Here is a 17,031-nt window from a genome sequence, read left to right as displayed (position 1 = left end):
CACCCTGAGTTACACTGATAAGTCTGTCAGATGTCCCAAATGGAATGTCCGGCCGCACGCGTACTCATGCAGGACACCTCATGGTCCACTAGCCCTCGAGTCAGCTGCAAAGTGCTTACAATTAGTTACGGGGTCAGTTTCCTTTTCATCAGAAATATCTGCCGTCATCCAGATATAAGTTGAGCAATGGTTTAACCAATTTTCCATGAAACCATAAAGGGAAGCTGGATTTAAATAGAACATAGGATGTAAGTTAAAGAAATATACGTTTAAGTTTGACTATGGAGCACATCTCCTTCAACATTCATGATGACCCGAGTGGATTGCATTTCTCTCATTCAACTGGCTGACTGTTTGGGGGGGGGGGGCAGCTAATAGTTATTTAGTTAGTGGGTTCTGTGTTTGTGGATGTTTGTGGGTTGTTGTTTTTTAATCACACTAGGAGTGAACAAAAGCAGAAAAAACCCTGTAAAAGATGCAGACTGTGAAAGTCTGGTTTTTAAAATAAATCTTACCAGCTGTAACTGATATTAGAGTTTTTTTTGTGTTTTAAGTCTTTTGTTAAAAGCACATGTTAAGACTTCTGTCTCCCAGTAGCATTGCTGAAGTGACACTTCTTTCCTCCTTTTTTTCTTCCCTATTATTGATCTACGGTAATTAATAAAGATTTGTGATATTGCCCCCATAAAGCAATATGATTTTAATGCAACCATTGTGATACAGAGATTTGGATTGTTGTGCATGCAATGTGCATGAAGTAGATAAAAAGTAATTTTGTCAAGACTTGATGTACTTCTATGTTTACAACTGCTCGGGAAGTCCTCAGTCCAAACTGACTTTATGGTTCATACGTGTCAACTCAGGAAGCTCCTGTCGTGACCTCCCCTCTATGAGCGCGCGCACACACACACACAGAGCAAGAGAGAAACAGAGAGATCATGAATGCAGAGGATTGCAGCAGCTCTTGGATTTTCACTCTCTTTTGGATTTTAGATGAACAGTCACATAAATTTCATTCCAAATTTTTTTCGTTTGCTTCAATTAAGATGTGTCTTTAAATCGACGATACCTGTCTTGTTCAAATAGTTTATTCACATAGTAAAGAAGTAGCTAGGGAACTCAGTAAGTAGGAACAGCAATAGTTTAAAGACACTTTCTAAAATAAAGAGGATTTCATCATCCGCAGTTTGTGAAAACTGCAGGTGTCACATAAAAAAAACAAATCAGTAGATTGACAAATGATGGATAAAGACTCTTTTCAGAGGTACACTTCATGTACTGATTAACATACAGTTCAAAGATGTGCATTAGGGTGCAGACTGGTTATGCCAATTGTGGATTTTGCTATATGAATATGGTCAAGAGTCTGTTTGAGCTAAAAACGTGAAATATATATATGTATAGTATATGTATATTTTTAAATCAGTAACATAGATAAAATATTTTGGATAACAAATGAGTCACATTTTAAAACACTGTTTGAATAATCAAAGAGGCATTTTTAAAGCGCAGGCTACAATAGACATGCTTACCGGGAGCAGAGAAACACGCTGTAATGTCTCTTTTGCCTAAGCCACACCAGAAACACTCTGTGCGGATAGCAAAGTCTGCGCTGTGGGAGTGTATGGACCCTCGCACGGCAAACTTGTAAGCCCTAGTTCGGCTCCCGAAAAAGATGCTCGAGTTGTTCTTGTGTCAGACAAAAATGAATTCTAATATGTTTTATTTTTAATGTTACTGTGTTGAACAAAGTGAGTTAGCACAATTTAAATTAAAAAAATTAGTCTCTTAAATGAATGGCATCTTGACGTAGCTAGACCAGGGACTCATACTAATACACTGTTTTCCATCTTGTGCACTTGAGTACACTCCAATGAAACTCGAAAAGTGGGAAAAATACCCACACACAAATACACACAATATGGAGATGATGACTTGGCATTTGTTAGGGAGGAGTGTAAGTATAGAGATGAGCAATTCCTACTTCTCATTCATGTACTCTGCAATGTGCATTGTCTCAAAACTGTCCATATCCGTCCTCCATCTGTAACATGTTTATTTCTTTTCAGAATAAATGGCTGAGAAAAAAAAAATGTCAAAGTTGAGGTAAGTGGTTACTGTTTGCCACAACTAAACAGCATTGTGTTTTTTTTGTTTTGTTTTGTTTTGTTTTTATCTGATATTAGTTTCCGAGGGTCAAATTTCTCTTTGGGTAAAAATAAAGCTAATATCCAAGTGTCAAAGGCCTCTAAAGGTCAGTTCTAAAAAACAAGTCAGTCCCTGAAGCTTATTTCTCCCACAGAAGCTAATTCGGTGACAACTCAAGTCTGCAGGAATGTGTAAGGAATGTTTTGGAACCGGACCCCTGTCTGATCTTAACAAACTAACTTTGTTGTTACATTACAGCAATATTTAGGAAACATTTAATGGTTGATCATGGAGCAGGATGAAGGTCAAAGGGAAAGTCCCTGCCACGCTTCCGGTCATGATGTAGTCATCCAACCGGTCCACGCTGTATTGCCCCTCCAGACCCGGAGTGGTATAACGTGTTGTAGAAAAATTTGATCGATTCTCTCTCTCTCTTAAAAAATAATAATTTCTCTGGGTTTTTTCTCATGCGCTTATGGTACCCGACGGAGGAAGTTGAAGCATCCCGAGCTCTCGGAGGTAATTGACCGGGATGAACCGACGGTCGTCTGACTCCTTCTTGACCCGCGGTGTGCGTGAAACAAGGCCGTTTTCTTTTAGGGTTGTGTTTTTCTGTCTATCGAGCATTTTCTGCTAATGAGGGTGAAATTGTTTTAATGTGTATGTAATTCTTTGCACAGGTGTCCATACTTTGCTAGGTTACAAGCGTTAAGAAATACTAATATTGATTATTGATCTCTCTCTCTCTCTCTCTCTCAATCTCTTAAAAAATAATAAACCTGTCGTAAAAGTGACTCTAAAAAAAAGAAAACTCTTTACCACAGAGGGGTAAAATAGCTTCAATAAAATTATTTGGGATGCTAAATAGGATCAAGTTCTGAATATGGGCGCGGTTCCTTTTTTTAACTAAGGGTTATTTTTACACATACAAGGAGATGAGTGGGAGGTCTGTATGAAATTCTTTGCACGGTACTCTGTAGGTTACAAGCAATAGAAAGTCCTTCTTTTTTCATTACAAGCACTGGTGTAGCTTGCCTCCACCAGTGTGTGGATGTGAGAGTGAATGAATTTGAGGCGCTATATAAATGTAATCCATTATTAGTCAGATAATCTGAAAGGTTTTTATTTTTTTGCATCTGTAATAAGGTTAATATAAGAAAGTAAAATAAATCTAAAGCCGCTATTGTAAAAAGAAATAGCCCTCAGTCTTTACCAAGAAAATGGATACATTTGTAGGTGAAAATGGTTATCAAGATCTTTGCCATAATAGTGATGCTAATAATAGAGACTGAATCATTTAAACAATGTACTAAACAGAATTCAAACTATGAGTTCAACTCTTGTCTGTGAAAAACTAACTGCTGCGATCATTCTGTCTCTCTATGCAGCATGCGTTCTGATTTCCACTGATTCATCAGAAATCTGCTGTGTTACCCCCCTGAACTTTTCATGCCCCTGGAATGACCCCCCTCCCTCTCTGATCAGAATTATCCTTGAACTTTTCTTCAACCATCCCTCCACCAACCCCCTCCCTCTCTGGACAAAACATAAATGTTTTTTGCTTGCCGGATGCAATTCGTCACGTCAAATTAGTCACTTCCAGAGTACTTCCCCGACCGGATGCAATTCGTCACGCATATGGATCAAATTAGTCACACATCTGGATTCAATTAGTCACTTCCGGTAAGGTCAAAAGGTCAAGGCTAGGGTCATCAATCAAATTTTGACAAAAGGTGTACTATTACTTTTTTCACGTGCTGTATATGGCTTTGGTTCCTCGTTTGAAGGAATTGAAGTGCGTCCCCAAGAATGACAAAGAGAGAGTGGATAAATGTTTACAGATTTTTTTTTTAGCATGAATGTTCAAGATGTTCAATAAACATGCTAAGTGCGTATATTTTCCCTTTTTTCTCGAGTCTGTTTGTTCATGGAAAATGAAATGTGATTAATATAGAATAAAAGTGAATCATATTTAATTGTGAATAATCAAAATTAATCCACAGTAACCCTGTGATGAATAAAATTAAACATTTTAATTGTTTGATAGCACTAATATACAGGGTGGGCCATTTATATGGATACACCGTAATAACATGGGAATGGTTGGTGATATTAAAGTCCTGTTTGTGGCACATTAGTATATGTCAGGGGGCAGATTCCTCAAGATGGGTGGTGACCATGTTGGCCATTTAGAAGTCGGCCATCTTGGACACAACTTTTGTTCTTTTCAATAGGAAGAGGGCCGTGTGACACATCAAACATATTGGTAATGTCAAAAGAAAAACAATGGTGTGCTTGGTTTCAATGTAACTTTATTCTTTCATGAGATATTTACAAGTTTCTGACCACTTATAAAATATGTTCAATGTGCTGCCATTGTGTTGGATTGTCAATGCAACCCTCTTCTCCCACTCTTCACACACTGATAGCAACACCGCAGGAGAAATGCCAGCACAGGCATCAGTATCCAGTATCCGTAGTTTCAGGTGCTGTTATGACAAATGCAGATGGACCCAGGGAGCAGAACGCACAGAGGCAGAGTTGCGGTGAAGAAAGTTTATTTACAGTGAAGGGGAGGTTTTACAAGGACAGAGAATGTACAACAGCATATGAATGGGGACGCGGAGCCAGGACGTGAAGGAGACGAAAACACACACAGGAAGTGCACTCGATCTAAAAGGAGAGGGACGTGAGAATTAGGAGGGTCTTGCCCGATAACCGAGAAAAGCTTAAAGGAGACTTTACAGAGAGTCGGAGAGCTTACTTGGTACTGGTTGTTGCCAAAACCTCCTGACGGAAACAAACCAGACGAGGCGAAATCCTGGGGAGGAAACAAAACTCTTTACAGTCACCAGAAATAATCCAATGGCTCCAGCAGGCAGGGGCAGAGTTACAGACTCTCCAAAAAACATCAATACTCCGACACTAGTCTTCTGCCAGGTAGCTCCTAAAGAACATTTCTGAAGAATGCATCTGATGAGTAACAGGTGTGCCAGGTTCAGTGACTCACTGCCCCGCCTACCTATACAAAGAGGGAGGCACCAAAAAACACACACAGACAAAAACACCACATAACCAGCTCCTAACAGGTGCTGCACATCTCATATCTTCACACCATAGACAATTGCCTTCAGATGACCCCAAAGATAAAAGTCTACGTCCAACTGGCCCACGACGACCAATCCACTTTCCAGGAAACTGTTCATCTAGGAATGCTTGGCCCTGGCACCCATAATGTTGTGGTGCACCATCTTACTGGAAAAACTCAGGGAACGTGCCAGCTTCAGTGCATAAAGAGGGAAACACATCATCATGTAGCAATTTCAAATATCCAGTGGCCTTGAGGTTTCCATTGATGAAGAATGGACCCACTATCATTGTACCCCATATACCACACCACTTTTTTTGTTCCAACAGTCTTGGAGGGATCCATCCAATGTGGGTTAGTGTCAGACCAATAGCGGTGGTTTTGTTTGTTAACTTCACCATTCACATAAAAGTTTGCCTCATCACTGAACAAAATTTTCTGCGTGAACTGAGGGTACTGTTCCAATTTTTGTTTTGCCCATTCTGCAAATTCTGTGCGCCGATCTGGGTCATCCTCGTTGAGATGCTGCAGTAGCTGGAGTTTGTAAGGGTGCCATTTGTGAGTAGCTAATATCCGCCGAAGGGATGTTCCACTATTGCCACTCTCCAGTGACATGCGGCGAGTGCTACACTGTGGGCTCTTGCTGAATGAAGCTAGGACAGCCACTGATGTTTCTTCATTAGTGACAGTTTTCTTGCATCCACATTTTGGCAAATCCAACACTGAACCAGTTTCACGAAACTTAGCAAGCAGTTTGCTAACTGTAGCATGGGAGATGGGTGGTCTCGTAGGGTGTCTTGCATTCAGTGTTGGGTGTAATGTGTTACTAAGTAACACGTTACTGTAATTAAATTACTTTTTCACTGAAAAAGTAGAGTGACTAATTACTGTTCATTTTTAGGTATTTTAATTACAGTTACTTACAATGTACTTGCATTACATTGTAAATTAATTAAACTCGCTCAATATCATTATTTAATTTCAATAATTTATCTTCTAAACGTAGAAGTAAACTCTGCCGCTTTAACATCGTTGTAGTGCAGGTGCACATCATTTCACGCCAGGTTGCTGCATAGTTGTATTCTAAAGCGGGAGATGTCAGACTCGGCTGAAGCGTGTGGCTGTTTTATGAAACTGATATATTCCCGTCTCTTCACTTTTCTGAAACGAGAGCATAGACGAACACTTCTGAGTGATCCTTGTTCATCATCCATGGATAACAACTCCAGCTAAGCAGGCAAAACTTGATTTTACTTCAGCAGCACAGAAAGCATCTGAAGGTGAGCTTGAAAAAGTTTGCAGGCTACATTGTGGAAGACATGCTACTGCTGCATACTGTAGAGTCTCCGTCTTTAAAAAAAAAAAAAAAAAATTTAAAGAGTTTAATTTCTATTGTTTGTCCACTCAAGATTTATAGGGATTTTAAGAAGTATTTAGTTTAATTACTTATTTATTAATTAAGTTACTTTTCTGACACAGTAATTAGATAAGTATTTTAAATACAATATTGACTATGTAATTAGTAATTAGTAATTAATTACTTTTTTAAAGTAACTTACCCAACACTGCTTGCATTGAAATCTGCTGCAATGACCCGGTTACTGCGTTCACCAGATATCAACACAATTTCCATCCGCTCCTCACGTGTTATCTTCTTCGACATGTCAATGGCTGTGAACAAAGATAAACTTGTAAATATCTCATGAAAGAATAAAGTTATGTTGAAACCAAGCACACCATTGTTTTTCTTGTGACATTACCAATAAGTTTGATGTGTCACATGGCCCTCTTCCTATTGAAAAAACAAAAGTTATGTCCAAGATGGCTGACTTCTAAATGGCCACCATGGTCACCACCCATCTTGAGAAGTGTACCACAAACAGGACTTTAATATCACCAACCATTCCCATGTTATTACGGTGTTTCCATATAAATGGACCACCCTGTATATTATATATGAGTGTATACTTACCTATTAGTATACAGGTTTTGTATTTCACAGGAGAGAACATGTGTTAAAAGATTGAAGAAAACTATTCAAATTCTCTTTGAATTTAAGCATACATTCATTGTGTTTATTCTGCATTTACTTCATTATATTGCATGAATGTCTGTTACAAGCTTAAACATACAGCTAAAAAATGTCATTGCAACCAGGCTATTGATCGTGGCTCAAGAGTTGGCAGTTCATCTTGTAATCGGAAGGTTGCCGGTTCGAGCCCTGGCTCCAACAGTCTCAGTCGTTGTGTCCTTGGGCAAGACACTTCACCCTTTGCCTACTGGTGGTGGTCAGAGGGACCGACAGCCTCGCCTCTGTCAGTGCGCCCCAAGGCAGCTGTGGCTACAATGTAGCTTGCCATCACCAGTGTGTGAATGGGTGGATGACTGGATGTAGTGTAAAGCGCTTTGGGGTTCTTAGGGACTAAGTAAAGCACTATACTAATACAGGCCATTTACCATTTATATACACAAACTTCTCTTTATAAAACAGGTCTGAAAGCATCACTTGACAGGCTTCAGCTGGAGTATGTAGACATCGTTTTTGCGAATCGACCAGATCCCAATACACCTATTGAAGGTATGTGGCTACTAATCCTCCTTCCCACTACAGGGCTAGTGTTATAGCCCTTATTTAAATAAACTTCATCATTGTTTGTCTGCTTGCTCATGTAGCATTTTATACCATTCTTTTGATATTCACTTACAAAGCTCAGATATAGAGCGCATGCTTTGCATGTATGAGGTCCTGGGTTCAATCCCCAGCATCTCCAGTTTTATGGGGTCAGGGATAGCTCAGTAGGTAGAGTGGTGGCCCCATGATCGGAAGGTCGAGGGTTCAAATCCACTGACTGGCTACCTTGAGCAAGGTACCGTCCCTACACACTGCTCCCCGGATGCCCAGTGGCTGCCAGTGCTTCACCCAGGGGATCAATAAAGTATACATTAAAAGAGACAAGGGAAAAAGGCAAAAATAGAAATTGGATAAATAATGTGTTGATAAAATAAATACATTCAAAATAATTTTCTAAGTAAATTAATAAATAAACTGTTATAAAATGTAAATAAAGTGCAAATGAATTATAGCCTTATAATCTGTGAGTGAATCTAAAAGAGGCTTCAGCAGTACACCTTTTTTTCATTGGCAGAACCAGAAGTTACTCTTTATATTTGAGACAAATGAACAACAACAAACATTCACAACAGTCCATTTTTTAGCAAGCTGTAACTCCCCTTTAATATTCACCTCCTAAAGAAACATTTGAGCCTGCCTTTGAGACACGATAAGTAGTGATGTGCGATACCACTGATTTCCTTTCCGATCCGATACCAAGTAATATTCAGGGTGGTATCGACAATACTGATCCAATACTGATACTTTGTACAAAAACTTATTTTATTTATTGTATCTCAAATTATAGCATCATAATGATTACAGGACATCAGATTACTTGTTCTTATCACTTAATAATGCAGAATTCATCATATAGAAATAAAAAAACTGAAGTTGTGCGCATTTTGAACACCTTGCCTGCCTGCAGCACTAAAGGACTCCGTGAGAGACGTCTGTCTCGCCCTAGCAGCACCTGTCCCTGTCCTCCTCTTCAGTTCGCCTCAACATACGCTCGTCATATTCTGTGATATGATTTACTCTGAGGTGTTTGACAAGGTTAGTGATGTTGCCACAACCATACATGCCAACCCTGTTGATTTTTCCAGGAGAATCCCAAATTTCAGTGCCCCCCCGAAAATCTCCCGGAGCCACCATTCTCCCAAATTTCTCCCGATTTTCCACCCGGACAACAAAATTGAAAAACCATGTTGCAGAATTCATAGCGCGGCCCAGCCAATTCCAGTTTCCACCAATGGCGGCAGCTACTTAATTTTAATATTACTCTTATTTCTCTTTCTGGGTCGCAAAAAAACGTTTAACATATTTTCAGGTGAGAATGTAGCTGTGTAAACTTCAAATATCTGAGACGAACGACACATCGTTTTCAAACCCCCACGGTCTGTCATTACTCGGGTTAAACATGATATATAAGTCACTTTGATAACTTCAAAATGTTATTGTTGGGCTTTTTCTGTGTTTTATTTGTTCGTGAGTAAATTGGTTTGGCTGAGTTATTAGATTAGATTAAATTTAATTTAACTTTATTCGGTTCCTCCGGGGTTTTCACACAGCTGAATAAACGTCAAACAGCAAACTAATTAAACAAAGTGTGAGACGGTCAAGACGGTCAGCGCCCTGTTATATAGATAGCAAGGAGCAGACGGCAGAGTTTCACTCCACCGAGGGAGCTCGTGACGTACTACCCAGCTTTCTTTAGACCGCGAAGGCCGGGTCCTCAGGTGGAAGCAGCCTCTGAATTTGGACACCCCCGCTGTTTCCGGGTTGGCCAATAATAACGGTGACATTTAACGAATTTTACCCGATAAATAAACACTGTAAAATGTATTTTGAATGTCTCCCTAATTCTGAGGTCTCAAGGTTGGCAAGTATGGCCACAACACCTCACTTTTTTGCCACATGTATTGCAAACCACGTCTCAGCTGTTTGTGTAGGTAAAATACGTCCGCACATGACTCCAATTACGCTCAGCCATTGTTGTGAGTGCGCACGCCAAGGGGCTGCCAGACTTTTATACAGCCGTATTTTGCACATGACTATGAAAGGCGGAAGAGGAAGTAGTTCCTTTGAATGTAGACAATCTGAATGTTATAGTTTCTTTCCACTGTGTTCCTTAATGATAAACTACAAATTTACCCTAAATTACTAAAATATAGATATTTTAATTTGAGAATCGATTCTAGAACATAAATGATTGGTATCGGAGGAATCGATATTTCAGGATCGATCCGCACATCACTAACGATCAGATCCAGTCTGGGTGAAGCTCAGAGTACCTTCTAGTGTTACTCTGAGTCTGCTCCGGGCTTTGATCTTGGTTGTGGCCACAATTAAAAATTTTGATTCACACAGATATGTAGTTGTGAATGGAAAAACAAGTTTTATCAGCTCTCAGTGTCAGACATAGGTACTTCTTTGAGACAGCAATCCAGAAGGAGCCCAGGTTTAGTTTGCCCCAATGGAACTTTAAAGTGCTGTCAGTGGGAATTTCCTGAAGCTGGGATTCCATCATTTTCAGTGGGATCCACAGAAAATTCATCCATTACCTCATGCAACTCTGGTGACATCTTTTTTGCTGCAAAGCTTTCACGTAGGGGTGGGTTTTGATTATCGATTTATCGGTTAAAATCGATTCTAGCTTGGATAACGTGATATCGATTCATTAAAATCCTGAATCGATTTTTTAATATAAATTTATTTTGCCCGAAACGCCAGAATCTCAGGTTAAACCTCACAAAATTTCAACACCACCAAACAGCTAAAACAGTAAATGAGAGCAGACACGGAATTCTGCACAAAGACGTTAACACAAAACACGGACCTGCCGACGGATCAGAATCAGTGAGATGTCGCCTTTCCGTCCCGACAGCACGGACAGGGTCGGAGCTGAAAGCCGACAGCTCACTGATTCTGATGTTTCGGCGGGTCCCCGCTATGTGTTTACGCCCTTTTTGCGCTAGATTCTGAAGCTGCAGGTTTTATCTCTCTCCAAACAATATTGACTGAACCAGCAGCAAAAGAAGATCCAAACTACGCTTCACATAAATATCATCATCAATTCCCTCTTACTTTTGCTGTGTTGCTTTCACCACGATAAAAATCACACTTCATGCAGAGCTCTCTCTCTCTCTCTCTCTGTACTTCAAGAACAGTTTCCCGTCTAAAATCTCTTTTTTCTGTATTATTCACTTTCTTATTACGCACAAGTAGCTGTTTTTTTCCTTTCTCTTACTTCCAAAAGAAAGCCTCATTTCTGCTGTTCAATAGGCTACTGAACAAATTCAAACTTTTTAAAATTATGCAAAATTGCAAAACACTTAGCTGTGTCTGTAATAAAACCTCTGTGACTTTGATCTGCGTCACTTCAGCAGCATCAGGTAATGTTCATATGTTGATTAATGGTTTTCTTTCGTTTTTGATCTACTGCAGAATATTTTTAAGGTTATCTGCTATAAAATCCCAGGCCAGGAAAATCTCCTTCATGTTTTTCTGTGTTTTATCCTCAGTTACTTTGACACAAAGGCATCTGCTGTGATGCTTACACCTTTGATAAAGTCTTGCAAGTGTTAGCTTTCTTTTTATAGATATAAAATATGGAAATGTACTGATGCGTGATTAGAATTATAATACTTCTGACTGTCTGAGGCAAAATTTCCCTGATTCAAGTACAATTGAATCGAATCGTGGATCAAATCGATTTGGGACCGGAATCGAATCCATTCTAGAAATCAGTGACGATACCCAGCCCTACTTTCACAGTGGAGAAAACAGTGGGTCCATTTAGCTTCTGGTGCAATATCAAGCATCTATTCAATTCAATTCAATTCAATTTTATTTATATAGTGCCAAATCACAAATAAGGTCGCCTCAAGACGCTTCATATTGTACAGTAGATACAGAGAAAAACCCAACAATCATATGACCCCCTATGAGCAAGCCCTTTGGTGACAGTGGGAAGGAAAAACTCCCTTTTAACAGGAAGAAACCTCCGGCAGAACCAGGCTCAGGGAGGGGCAGCCATCTGCTGCGACCAGTTGGGGTGAGAGAAGGAAAACAGGATAAAAACATGCTGTGGAAGAGAGACAGAAATTAATAACAGAGATGATTCAATGCAGAGAGGTCTATTAACACATAGTGAGTGAGAAAGGTGACTGGAAAGGAAAAACTCAATGCAATCATGGGAATCCCCGGCAGCCTACGTCTATCGCAGAATAACTAAGGGAGGATTCAGGGCCACCTGGTCCAGCCCTAGAGATAGTGTCTGTCTCCCGAATCCAATCTGCCTTGTGATGCCATGATGCCTGCCAGTCATTGAAGCTGCACCATTACTGACAGCCCACCACAGTTCTGCCAGTCCAGGTCATTCTTAGTGAAGTAGTTGTCAATGCAGCGGAAACATTCCTGAGCCGTAGCTCGTGTTGGTAGCTCTCAAAAAAACAGCTCCCCCAGCGATAAGGAAAAAAAACCCAGCAGCAATGCACCATTCGAGAATTGAGGAAAAAAATGGAAAAATTGACTACTTTTTATTCTTTCCAGAAGCTAATGCTGTATGTCTAAGGCCATGTCCATGATATGGTGGCTCACAGTGTCGTCTGAGAGTGGGATGGTCAATAGGTTCTTTCTAGCAGCCTCTCCGATCATCTTACGACACATATGTACAGCAGCAGGCAAAATCAGCTCCTCTGCTATAATGAAAGACTTTTTACTCTGTGCCACAAGTCTGGATTTGAGGTAGCTAGCTTTTAAAGCAGTGAGTGAGTGACACAACAGACTGTTTCTGTATCTGCAGTCCTTACAATATAAAGTGCCTTGAGGTGATTGTTGTTATGATTTGGCGCTAAATAAATGAAACTGAATTTAGTAGAATTTTCTTTTCTGTTGAAATATTCCACTGGCTTTCTTGAGAGCGTGGGATGTTTGGTTTTGAGATGTTGTTTTAATTTTGAAGACTTCAGTGCTTTGTTGGATAGCATTAGTCTACACTCCACACATTGGGCTCATGGGTATGCCGCGCTTCCTCCATTCACAAACCCATACTTCAGAAAGTCAGGGTTGTACTTGGGAAAAAGTTTTGACTTTTGGGAGGGGAAGTTGTCCCTTTTATCTTCATTTTTGCGTTTTAAGAACTCCATATATTTTTCTAACTGCAAACAGCAGGCAGAGTGTCTTCTTCTGTTTGCTTATTGAGGCTGATAAAACAACTCCTACCAAGTGGTGGGAAGCTGTATTGTAACTGAGATTTACATGGATAACAGTAGTCCCTGGTGTCTTCAATTAATAATCTATGATGTGTCTCGTGGCCCTCATGGCCCACAGGTGTCAAACCGTAATTATACAGAATAACAGGGACAAAGAGACTATCCCCAAAGACCTATTAGTGTAAATTCTATTAGTTTACTACAGAAAATAATTGAAAGAATGCAAACTATTTACAACCACTGTTTTTATAAAATATTACTGAATGTTGATTGTGTCTTAAACACATGTTGAATGTGTTTTAATGAAGCCTTAATGTATTAAACTTCATTATTATTATTATTATTATTATTATTATTATTATTATTATTATTATTATTATTATTATTTCTTGATGCATTCTCAATCATCCAGGAAAGTAAATTGTGAAACTGGGGAGCCCATGGCACACCCATGTTTCTGCCTGTAGAACTGACCCTTGTATGTGAAGTAGGTGGAATGAAGACACAGTTCCAAAAGCAAACACACTTGGTCGATGCTGAGAGTGGTCCTGTTGCTGAGGTTGGTGTCATCCTGTAATCTCTTATGGACTACCTCCAACGTTTCCGTGACTTGGATGCAAGTGAAGAGAGATGTAACGTCGTACGAGACCATGGTTTCATCTGCCTCCATAATGACATCTCTCACCTTCTCAACAAAATCCAGGGTGTTCTGGATGTGGTGTTCAGAGCTGCCCACCAGCGGGTTGAGGATCGAAGCCACAAACTTTTCATTTACGTGAAAAGGGAAAGACCCTCTCTGAATCGAGGAGGGGGCCTAAGGGTACATCTTTCGCCATCTTACAATGCTGTGATTGCAGCCATTCCCCAACTCTCTGTGAATGGTACTGATGGCCATTGATCAGTGGTCTTTGATCAGTGGGTTTTGGTCAGTGGTTGTTGATCAATGGTCATGAGAATTTGCATAATTATGATTAAGGAACTGACCTCCCAGTCCATTGTTCCTTCAGTGGGCTGGTTTTAGTCATTATGCAAATTTACTGTTTATAAGATTTGGTGAAACCTGCAGTCAGCTGAGACTGAAGAAGTCACTTGGATGAGTGACGAAACGTTTCTCCCACGAAACGCTACGTCCAGATGAACAGAATCAACTTTTGGAGATATTATTATTATTATTATTATTATTATTATTATTATTATTATTATTATCATTTCTGACTATGGATTGATTGTTCTTGTGATAGGATACAGCTTTGTGATTTTATTGAATGTTGCTTTATACCTTGGGGAGTAGGTGGGTAGGAGAAATTTGAAAAATTGTTTTGCTCCACCTGGGTTTATCCAGTAGAATGATCTATTTTATACTTGGGCAGCTGTGGTTCCAGAGGTAGAGTGAATTGGATGGTTGTTGGCTCAGTCCTCTGCTTGTCTACATGTCAAAGTGTCCTTTCGCAAGATACTGAATCCTGAAAAATGCCTCCAGTATAATTTTCTATTTGATATAAATAAGTGCTGGATAAGTAAACAATCTAGCCTGGTATGTCAGTAGGTTGATGTAACAGCTTACTAAATCCTAGGCCTAAATAAACATAGACAAGGACGAGCATAAATACTATTTCATCTTACCTGAGCTTTGTTGGCTCTGTTTTCTTCAAAAAGCAATTTTAAAGTTTGTCGTTGAAACTTTACATATTTTTGTTTTGGTAGAGACAGTAAGAGCAATGACCTATGTGATCAACCAAGGCATGTCCATGTACTGGGGTACATCACGATGGACCTCAATGGAGATCATGGTAAGTTTTAAACTTAGCTGTGAATCTATCCATAATCTGAATTATATGAATACTGTAGATTTATTGTTGTCTTCATGTGGCTAGTGTTGGTCTGAATTAGGACTAAATAGAACAAGTTCTTAGTGTTCATTTCATAAATACATGAAATAAATCATGAAATCAGTGCAGGTGGCAAAAGTATAGACACTGTTTACTGACATAGAACACCAGATACTTGTTAAAAATACTCAGGTAAAAGTAAAAGTACTTATTGAACCTATTGGCTCAAATAAAAGTTAACGTACAGGCTCAGAAAAGCATTCAAAGAAAGAAAGTAAAAAGCAGGACCTGTATTAATATAATAAAATAAATTAGTGCATGGTGATACAAATAGTGCTTTTGACCTCCAAACCTAAGTAGAGCTCTGAGGTTTATTGGTCTACCCTCTACATTGGTGGGGAGGAGGTAGAAAGGGTAGAAAGCTTTAAGTTCCTCAGAGTCCACATCTCGGCTGACCTTACCTGGTCCACAAACATTTCCCACCAGGTAGGGAAAGCACAACAAAGGCTGTTACCCCAGAGACTGCGAGTAAACTTCTACCCCTCCACCATCGAGAGCCTGACTTACTGCTGCACTCTCTGGTTGAACTGCTCCACGGCGGAGGACAAGAGGAAACTGCAGCGGGTGGTGAGGGCAGCAGAGCGGGCAACTCACTAAACCCCCCTCAAAGACATTTATACTGGCAGACTTCAATAAAAAGCCAGCATCATCATCAAGGACCCCTCGCACCCTGGACACTCACTTTTTCCCCCCTGTAAACGCTACAGGTCCATCAAGACGAAGACAAACAGACTTAATAGAAGTTTTTACCCACGGGCTTTCAAACATGCCCTACCTCAACCCTGATTGGAGGATAACTGCACTGCCAACACCCATGGACATTAAACCTTATTTATAAACTGTATTTCTATGTATACTTTAAGGAGGTTGGTTGCATTAAACTGTATTTATTATAACACTATTTATTATAGTTGCAACAATGTGCAATATCACCCCCCCCACACACACACACACACACACACACTCAATATGCAATATCACTGATGTGTGTGTATATATATGCAAGCGTGTATGTGGAAATATGTGTGTGTGTACGTATGTACGCATGCATATATGTATGTACGCATGCATATATGTATGTATATACATATATGCATGCGCATATGTATATACATATAGGGGTGCAACGATACACAAAATTCACGGCTCGGTTCGGTTCGATACTTTGGTGTCACGGTTCGATATTTTTTCGATACAAAAAAAATGTTCATGCCTTTTTATTATTTGTCATTTATTAAATTTTCACGGCACATTCTGCACCACATCTCTGTGCGTTCATCATTTGTTTGAAGCCAGCTCACCTCCTGCAACCACTTTTCCGAGAATACGCGCTTCTTTTGTGGTTCGGACTCCTTCTGACATTTCTTTGGAGGTGGAGGAACACCAAAGTAATTGCTTAAAGGAGCTTGCTTCTTCGACATCTTTAAGAGTTCTAAACAAATGTCTGTCCTCCTCCTGAAAATCTTATGTATGCAAACACGCGTTGCAACTTCTTATCTTGTGCGTGTTTTTTATTTTGCCAGCAAATGCGCACCTGCAGACCACTTATGTGAAGCCCTGGTTATTTAGCTTGTCATATTGCAGCCACAGAAATTCTTTTGTCCATGAAACCATAAAGCTGCACTTTCTTTTTGCCTTATAGTCTGATTTATCATAACTTTTCCGTTTTGTGGTAAGCTTTTCTTTGGCTGTCACTTCTTCACCCTGACCTGTCTTATTTGGCTCAGCAGAACTAAAATATATATCCTGCTGCTTTTACACACGCACTCACATAACGCTCAGCAATTCTCTGCGCGATCAACCTCTCACATGTTTAAGCTTGCTGCGGGAGAGTTCACTTGTCATGTTTGCATAGTAAGCTAACGATTGATAAGATGATGTCAGAGGAATTGGTGCGCAAATTATCATCACTCACCAATCAGTGCTGTCGCTTTCTATGCTGTGCTGTCGCGATTGCAAAGTGAAAGCAAAAAACAAGCGCAAATTCAAACGCGATTTCAATATGTCACATATTGACAGTGGCTCACCGATGCCAATGACATAATTACCCAGCTACATTTCTGAAAGAATGCAAAAGCA

The 17,031-nt window shown here is 39.8% G+C and overlaps 1 protein-coding gene across 1 annotated transcript in view; it reads left to right on the top strand.

Moving 5' to 3' along the window:
* The window catches only part of LOC102794584 (voltage-gated potassium channel subunit beta-2-like), a 235,649-nt gene that overhangs the window by 143,691 nt on the left and 74,927 nt on the right, over nucleotides 1-17,031 (top strand). Inside the window, exons 9-10 of the mRNA XM_087833517.1 lie at nucleotides 7,728-7,814; nucleotides 14,768-14,853. Of these exons, the coding sequence (XP_087689643.1) occupies nucleotides 7,728-7,814; nucleotides 14,768-14,853 (173 nt within the window). The remainder of the gene's footprint in view (nucleotides 1-7,727; nucleotides 7,815-14,767; nucleotides 14,854-17,031) is intronic.

The sequence above is a fragment of the Neolamprologus brichardi genome, chromosome 20 (assembly GCF_056152115.1).
Source record: "Neolamprologus brichardi isolate AB-2024 chromosome 20, ASM5615211v1, whole genome shotgun sequence".
Taxonomy (NCBI): Eukaryota; Metazoa; Chordata; class Actinopteri; order Cichliformes; family Cichlidae; genus Neolamprologus; species Neolamprologus brichardi.
The sequence above is the reverse complement of the archived record's forward strand: the minus strand, read 5'-3'. Positions and strand labels throughout refer to the sequence as shown.